Here is a 9,038-nt window from a genome sequence, read left to right as displayed (position 1 = left end):
GGCGGCGAGGCGAGCGGCGCCGAGGAGCGGAGCGCTCCGCCCGACAAGGACGGCGACCACCGAGACAACCCGCAAGTCGACGCCGAGGCCGCCGGGGCGACGTCCGTGACCGTCAGCGCGGCCCCCGCGGTGCCGGCTGCCGCTGAGCCGCCTGGGCCCGGGACCGAGCCCAGCCCGGGCCCTAGTGTCAGAGCGGAGCCGAGCCCCAGCGCTGGTCCCGCGGCGGCGGCGACAACGGCGCCTGGTCCGAGTCCAGGAGCTGCAGCTGCGGGTCCCGGGCCGAGCACAGTCCCCGGAGCGGGCCCGGAGAAGGCGGCGGCCATGCCCGGGGCGATGGCCGGGGCGGCGGTCACCGAGGCGCTGGTGGCGGAGCTGAGCCTCAGCCTGAGCCTGAATCTCCTGGACGAGTGCGCCGTTTGCCGGGACAGCCTGCAGGGCCGGGAGCCCAAACTGCTGCCGTGCCTCCATTCCTTCTGCAAGCGCTGCCTCCCCGAGCCCGAGCGGCAGCTCAGCGTCCCCGTCCACAGCAGCAGCGCCGCGGCACATAACGGGGAAGCCCCGGTCATCCAGCAGGGTAAGCGACCCCTCCCCCCGGGGCAGCGAGAGCGGCGCGGCGCGGCACGGGGGGCGGGAGGGGGGCGGCTGGAACCCCATCATCTTTGCATTTGATATAGAGACGTCTCGAAGCGCTGTGTGTTTTGGGGGCGGAAACGCGGCGCCCAACAGCGTCCCCACAAACGGGCGTGAGTTGAGTGACCGCGTTATTATTATTTTTTGAAGGGATTATTACTCCCGGAGAAGGGATCCGCCAACCGACTCATAACCGGGGGTTCCTACTCACTGCGAGAGGTAAACACAGGCGTCAGTGTGGAGTCAGGGAAGTGAGCCTATGTGCTGCTCTGCCCGGGAGCCGAGCCCAACCCTGTCCTGTCCTGTCCTGTCCTGGGGAGCGCTCTGACCACTGAGCCACAGGACTCCACAGCGGTCTCCCAACACTTGTCACTCTTCACTTCTCTGTGAAGTTTTTTTTTCCGGCGGGTCTGACACCTCCAAAGATGATCTGTCTCACTGAAGGGCTGCCCCGGGGTCTGTCTTAATTGGGTTTGATGCCTAATAGAGTGACACGTTCAAGTGGATTAATAGATTCTCTGGAATCTGAGAGATTTAGTGTCAAACCTTCACACAGGCTTCAGATTTTCCTGAACTCCTTGAAATTGGAGCGGAGAAGTCAAGAGAGAGTTTGATTATAGCTCTGAACCTTGGGTTGTAAATGAAGTGGCTTTTTTTTTGTTTGTATTTGCAAGTGATGTGGGTTTTTCCTTTGTTGATGATGTACTGGTGAATAACGGGATTCAGCAGCTGAACAAGAGAGGCAAAATTCTGGTCATGAGGGGAGAAAGGTCAGGGGTTGAGACTGCAAGCTGGTATAACAACTTGCTAATATAGTGGTGTAATAATAATAAGTGTAATGTGAGGTCACATGAAGTGAATGACTTCATAATACAGGCTGACCTCGGTATAACAACCGCTAGTTATTATGATCCCTCATGTTATAGCAAACTCAACATTGAGACCTGTTTTTAGTAAAATAGTTTTTAATTATCACATCATTAATCAGAATTTTGCTCTGTAATCGAGTGAAAGTGTACTGAACTTTTCTGCAGTGAGGTCTTGACAGGTTTTGAAGTGCCTTCACATAAATTTTCCCATAGGTGAGTGCTAATGTTATTGTTATTCATAGATCCATCTGATTAATAACACTTCTGTCTAGAATGTTGATAAATTTCTTCTCGTTGGGTAATTGCCCACTGCTATTCTTACCTTTTCCTGAAGGCAGTGACATGTACTAGGTTCAGTGCCATCACTGCCATGGATTCTCTGCTGCCTTGCTAAAGGATTGGTGTTTTAAGTATCTGAATGTTGACAGGCTATTCAACTATCGGTATCTGTGGTTTGAAGCTTGGCCTGTTCTGAGTTAACTGCTGTCAGCATGGGTGGCACTTGGGGTGCTACAAGGCGATCAGTGCTCTTGGTTTTGCAGGGAAAAAATTGTGGTTTTAATCACTACCTCTGCTGGAGGTATATGGATGTCAGTTTAGGAGACAATAACAGACATTTTTTTTCTATCCCCCTCCTCTATCCCCCCGCACACACACACACACACTCCCATTAAATAGTCTGTCAACAATGATTGTGACATGAATACTGGTCATCTCCTTGTGGGCCCATATCTCAGTAGTGGAATCAAATATTGTTTGGTTGTGGTCAGGGATAACTGGAGAAACACTTCAAAAATGGGTCTGTGATCCTCCTATGCTTAAACAGCCTTTGGTTAAATGTGTGTATCTTTGCAGTTGAGGGGAGATTGACAAGCTCAGTGCAGATTGTTTTTGGCTTCTTTTGGCTAATTTTGTACACATTCATCAGGTGATCAGTTACAGCTTTGAGTGAAAACTTCAGAAGTGCAGTAAGGGGAGATAAGGAATTAGTATTTTGATTAATTTTAACTTTTCCCAGGACGCATCTCTAAAATGAAATTATTCAATTTTCCAATGAGGGATTACCAGTATTTACATCACTGTCAATTGGGAATCTTTATGGGTGTTATATGCTGTAAAGGCTTCATTGAAACTGCTGGGAATTGATTGATATGTAGAGAAGTCAAATAGACACTCTTGTGTAATTTCAGTGCAATCTATACTAATAAAGACAAAATGTCTGTCTCTGTGTATCCGCCAAGCAATAAGCGATTGACGTAGAGACATGATTTATACCTCATCAGAAAGGTCTTGAATGGGGAAGTGTCATGGGCATATTTTTTCTGCGGGCATCTCCTATTGTAACCTAAACAAGCTCATCACACACACACTCCAACCAGGAATCCTCCAAACCAGGAGACCTCCCAAAAGGGTATGTGTGTAAATATGTGAACAAGGGGTGCTAATGAGTTCAGTAGCACATTTTCTTAATCTTATGGGATAAAGAGCCTAAGAACCGAAGATCAAGCATATCAAGGACAAATAAAAATGCCAGACGAAAGTGAGAAGGCTGATTAAATGAAACTGGTTGCAAACATAACTGCAACGGGTACAGCTAGTATGATTATAAAAGTAATTTTTCTGTTTTGGATCGATGCTATCACAAATGTGTAACACTAGCAGTCCAAGGTCATTTCAGGTCTCGCTGACTGTCAGATGTGACTCTTGACGGACTGTCATGGTTGACATTGAACTGGTAGTTGTCAGGGAAACCAATTCAAGGTACAGGGAGGACCGATGGAGATTAAGGGGATGAAAGACAACTTTGTCATGATAGAACCCTTTTCCAAAGGAAGCAGTAAAAATGCAGTGTGCCAGTATAGTTGATGAAGAAAGTACATTTTTCTGAATTTGGGTTATCATAAACATAATCATGCTTACTAAAAAGTGTTTTTTTAGAGCCTTTTATTAAAAACCTCTCTCAAACCAAAAACAACAATGACAACAACTTGTATTTATTATGGGGCCCTTCATAGGTAGCATCACAGAGTGCTTAACAGTGGTGTGGTTTGATGCTAAGATGAAAATGGGCGAGGGAGAGGTGATCAAAGGCACAGTTAAGAGGAAAGGTTTCAGATGTGATATGAAGATAGGTAGAGAGAGGGAGCAAGATGGAAGGATTGAGGTAAGGAGTTCTAGAGACTGAAAGCACGGCTGCTTGTTGTGGAGTAGGGGGGATGAGGGACCTGCAGCGCAGTGAAGGCGATGGGTAGAGGAGAAGGATGTGAGCAGATGGGAGAAGTAGGGAGGTGCCAGGCGTGAATCTTGAAATTGATGTGTTCTGCCACAGGGAGCCAGTAGAGCCTGGCAAAAACTGGGGTGATGAGAGTGCAGAGCCTGGTGTGAATGAGGACACGGTGGCAGAGTTTTGAAGGATTTAAATCTTGTTAATAGTGGGTCTGGGGGATGGGTCCCCAGTGGAAAAATCAAGGCGGGAAGTGACGAAAGCATGAACGAGAATTTCAACAGCATTTGAAGAAAGATGGGGTGAAAGTGAGCAATCGGTTAAGGAAGGCGGTCCTGCCAAGTGCTTGAGCAGAGTGGAACCCGGACTGGAGGGGCTCAAGAAGGGAGAGGGAGGAAAGGTGTAATCGAAGTTGGGTGGCAATGATGCATTTGAGGACTTTAGAAAGGAAGAGCAGGTTTGAGATGGGCTGGTAGTTAGTGAAGTTTGACGGATCAAAGTTTTTTGAGGATAGGGGTGATGATGGCATTTATTGGGAGGGGGGGGGGGGGAATAGTGCCAGAGAAGAGGGACATGTTGATTATCCATCAGTAGGGTGAGAGGAGTGGCATTTGGTCAGCAGTTTATTAAGGATGGGGTTGAGAGAGCAAGTGGTAGATTTCATCTGATTCATGAGGGTTTTGAGGGATGAGGTAGAAATGGAGGCAAAGGAGTGTAGGTTGCGGCAGTGGTTGCGGCAATAGAAGAGGAAATAGGAGTTCTGGAAGACAAGGATGTGGCGGGTGAGGGGGAGAAGAGGAAGCAGCCAAGCAAATGTGAAGAAGTTCAGGACTTCTTTGCATTTGGTTTCTGAGGTGAGGATGGACATTGCTTAAGGAGGGGCAGGAGCTTAGGATTGTTCTTTGGCCATCAGGATAATGTTGGAGGAAAATGTGTTTTTGGCTTTTTTCAGAGAGAGAGAGAATAAGTTCAGAGGTGTTCAAGCCAGGTCCAGTGGTGAACTATGAGGCTGATTTTGTGCCGTCTGTGCTTGAGTGCATAGGTTTGGATTTAAAGGATCAGAGGGAAAGGGGATGTGGGAAGAGGGGGAAACGAGGAAATGGTCTGAGATGTTCATGTCCACGATGGAGAGCTCAGAGATGTCAAGACCTTGGGTAATGATGAGATTGAGGGTGTGTCCTTGGTTGTGGATGCGGGCGGAGTCTATGTGGATATTAAGGTTAAGGGAGGTGAGAAATCGGAGGAGGTGGGGCAGGAGGACTTAAGCGTAGGTTGAAATCAGCCATTATGAAGTGGTGCTTGGTGTAGAGGAGAGAGGAAATATTTGAGCCAGGTGCTTTGGGGGGTGGTAGACTAGGAGGATTTTGAAAGAGAAGAGAGGGATGGTACATACTGATGTACTCAAAGGAGAGAAAGGAGCCAGAAGAGTAGGGGGATAAGCCGAGGGCAGTTTGGGAGAAGATGGAGATCAAATGGAGATCTGTTTCAGTGAGTCCAATGAGAAAATTTGACTTGTTCCGAAGAGGTTTGTGGACGGTGAGAGCTTTGTTTTAAAGGGAATGATCTTTTGGAGGGAAATGTGATAGAGGCACTGGTGGGGGAGGGACGGTGGTAGGGGATTGGAGGGGGGTTGGATTATGGGAGGGAAGGCCACTGTGGAGTTAGGGGTAGGAAGAGAGTTGGGTGTGGTGTGGGTGAGGGAAAGTGGGACCTTGTGAAGAGACGGAGAGTGCCACTATGAGCCGGCTGAAGGATGCCCAGCCTGGAATAGAGGGAGGTTTTGGAAGGGTCCAGGAGGGAGAGATTGCAGAAAGGTTGATAGGAGAGAAGAACTGAGGAGTAGCGAAGGGTTAGGAGTAGAAGTGGGGGGAGGGGATAGTTTGGGTTAGAGGCAGTTGTCGAAGCTCATAGGCTGAGACAAAGAGCAAAGAAATCAGTGGTACATGGTCTGCCTGTAGTTAGGGAGGGCGCTGGAGGAGATGGTGTAGACGGGTGAGAAAGGGATGTGGAGTGCTGGGAACGGGGGAGAACATCTCTATTCTTTCACTCCTCCCCCCAACTCCGGCTACCTTGGTCCTGAATCTTGCCCGAGGTTGTTTGGTTACATCATTGTGGTGTCTTGTGGCTCCGTTGAGTTTGATGGATGAGAGTTGAGTTTGGACCAGCCTGGGAGCCTTCCAGAGCCTGCTGACCCTGGGAACTACAGCACCAGCTGGGTGTTCTGGCATGGTTGACAATATTAATTTCCTGGGTTGGATCCTTTAGGCTACTTGCCTGTTAAACAAAATTGTTTGAATGCTCCTATTGGCCTAGGATAGGATGATGTAAAAAAAAAGTGAGGAATTCCTTGAAACTTACATTCCCCACTCCCCCCAACACAAACACTGCACACGCACACACCTAGGCTGGGAGAGTGGCAGCAGCTATAACGGCACAGAAAAGCTCTATAACTATACAACAACTGAGCTTGATGCATCTTGCTTGCTAACATTCTCCTATTCCTGTGCTGAAGATGGTGGTTCTCTTTAAGGTTCAGTAACACCTCTTCGAATAGTGGAATCTTTAATGTCTACCTGAACATCTCATCCTAAGAATAACACCTCTGACTATGCAGTGGTCCCCCAGCACTGTATTGGGGTGTCAGCCTACACTATGAACTGCAACCCTGAACCAACAACATTCTGACTCTGAGGCGAGGGCGCTTTCCATGAGGCAGGCTGAGACCTGTTCAAGTATACAACAGACAGAACTTGTGACCTGCACTGCTGTGTTGTAGCTAGTGCTAATTGTGTAATTGTTTTTTCTAAGTTTATATCTGTGAAATATTGTGAAGAAATGGGCACAAATAATAGTGTTACAGAATGATCCAAAAGTGGATGCCTTTTTGAGTGCCACTATTGGTGTAACAGGCAGCAAGACCAAAGTCTACCATAAATTGAACCTGTATATGTTTTATATTAAAGCAGGCAGCGTTTTTGCCCCTGGAGACATCAGCGGAGCTGATTCAGAAATACTATAGTTACATGGAGATGAGTTGAAAAATGTACTTTTCTTTGGTACACAGTGTAATACAGACCTAGGGCCTGCTGGGGTTTGTTGAAGCAATGCGACTCGCCGAGCTGTAAATAATTCATCAGGAGATAACTAGAATGCAGAAGTAGGGATGGTGCTGAATGGTATTAAACTTCATAGTACATGAAAGAAAAGTGTATTCTAGCCCAGTAGGATGCGGTTTGTGAGAGAACTTGAGGGGTAATGTGTAACTGCGTGAGGTGTAGCAATTTAGAATATTGGACTCTGGTGTGAAATAGTGCTTCAGTTTGGAAAACGAGATGTGAAGTGTGTGATTAATAAAACCTGATATTTCTTGGCTGGTAAGTTGTCTCCCACATTCCCAACCTGTCAGTCAAAGTTTGCAGACATGTAGCCCATACTGTAGTTTTGGTATATAAACCCAATGGGCATGTTTTTTGCCAGTGCAGTTTTTAATCATGTGTAGCATGAAACTGGGAGACGAATTAGATGATGGACAGAGACTCTAATGATCTGGTGAGTCATTGAAGCCTGGAGTGTCACTCTCCCACACACACAGAACAGTGGGCAGCTGTGGCACTGGGGGTCTGAACTGTGCTCTGCTGTGATCACACAAGTCCTCACAATTTAATCATGATATTAAGCTTTCAATATTTAAAAAAAGGCCAAGTCAAAGCTGAAATGTTTTTTTGCTTTGTAATGGATTCTCAATCAACGTTTCGGTGAGGTCTGAGGTTCACAATTCCCATAGTATTTTCGACTTTGAACTGATTGAATTGTATATAGTATTTTAACAACGATGATGCTGGAAACTGTTAAAAGTGTGATCGTCTCACCGCCACCTGTGTGCGCACACACACTATGACCTCTAGCACAGGACTAAGCCGTACAGATTGAACCTTCACCAATGCCGTTAGATTAGGTTGAGGACGTATCAAGTTCGTCTGTGGTGCTCCATGAGGTTGAAGATCTTGCTGATGCTCACGCATGATTTGTGGCCACTTGGGAATTGTCAGTCTATGTTAAGGATATTATATTGGAGGGCGACTGCAAAAAGAAAATTGCATCTTTTTGTAGCATGGCTTCTGTCTTTAGGAGTGGAAGTGGCAAGATGCTTCTCAATGGAAGGAAAACCTGAGCATGAGAAATCTGGTGGTGTCATCACTGATTTGCCAGTGGCTGACTTGAGAGAGTTTGGAAACCTTTAATTAGGCTGATGAATGGCACATTGGTGTGGAATGATGGAGAGGTTGAGAGAGAGAGAGAGCGTAATGTAACTTGCATTTATAACTAAAAATAACTTTTGCATTTGATATAGTGCCTTAGCACGTGTTGTGATATCTCAAAGCGATTCAAAGAATATACTATAAAGTGAATTTACTGTATATTTTGTGAGCAAAGCCCACCACCCAACTGTGCATAGCAGTGTCCCATAAACAATCGTGAGTTGAATGACCAAATTATTATCTATATACTATATATTTTTTAAAGGGATTTATAACTTAGCTTTCATACAGCTGACTGGAATCCCAAGCTTTTTGGAGTGAGGACTGGCCAAATGTTGCTACTAAAGTCGGTTTTGAATGCATAGGGAAAGGGGCAAGGAGGAGGGACTTGTTGATGGAGCTCTTGAGAGCGGTGGAATAAAGTTTGAGAACATCATCTCTCATTGACTAGAATGTAAATCAGTTACTGTGGCCAAAATATTTTTTTCCTATTTTATCCATCAATTGTAATTCTTCTTTCAGAGGCCTAATGTTGTTGACATGTTGTCTTTCAATAACCTACAGTGGTAGGACATACAGCTGTGTTTCTGGTTGAGGGGGTTTTATGGAATCTGCAATAGATTAGATTTAAATGTGTATGGACACTGTGCAGCAGTCTCTTTGTCAATATCACTGCATGTGGTGTTTTTTACATTTGGGTTCCCTATAGACTGTTTTGGGCTAAACCCACTCCCTCATCTTCATCCATTAATTATATTGGCTGTTATGTTCTCATGTATTGTTGTGTATTTCTCTGCTGCCCTTTATGATTCCCTTGCTATATTTTTTAAGGAACCACAGGGAATTCCTGAAGCCAGGATGGAGGTACAAATCAGTATTTCTGCTCAAGCCTTTCTTAGTTGTGAAATCTGGATGATAGAAGGATAGTTAGTCGAATGAATCTTATCACTCCAGTACATTAATACAATCAGCATCTACTTGAGTTGAATGACATCAATGTGTTCGGTCGGCTTAGATCATTCCAAACATTTAAGTCTTTTCAAAATAATTTTCTAT

The 9,038-nt window shown here is 45.9% G+C and overlaps 1 protein-coding gene across 2 annotated transcripts in view; it reads left to right on the top strand.

The window, feature by feature from the left end:
• The first annotated feature begins 292 nt into the window (after positions 1–292).
• The window catches only part of trim33 (tripartite motif containing 33), a 76,945-nt gene continuing 68,199 nt past the window's right edge, over positions 293–9,038 (top strand). For both annotated transcript variants that reach the window (XM_042342023.1, XM_007909374.2), the window contains exon 1: positions 293–574. In XM_042342023.1, the coding sequence (XP_042197957.1) occupies positions 322–574 (253 nt within the window). In that variant the 5' untranslated portion in view covers positions 293–321. The remainder of the gene's footprint in view (positions 575–9,038) is intronic.

This window comes from Callorhinchus milii, unplaced genomic scaffold (assembly GCF_018977255.1).
Source record: "Callorhinchus milii isolate IMCB2004 unplaced genomic scaffold, IMCB_Cmil_1.0 Scaffold19, whole genome shotgun sequence".
Classification (NCBI taxonomy): Eukaryota; Metazoa; Chordata; class Chondrichthyes; order Chimaeriformes; family Callorhinchidae; genus Callorhinchus; species Callorhinchus milii.
Note: the sequence above shows the minus strand (reverse complement) of the source record. Positions and strands in the feature narration are given on the sequence as shown.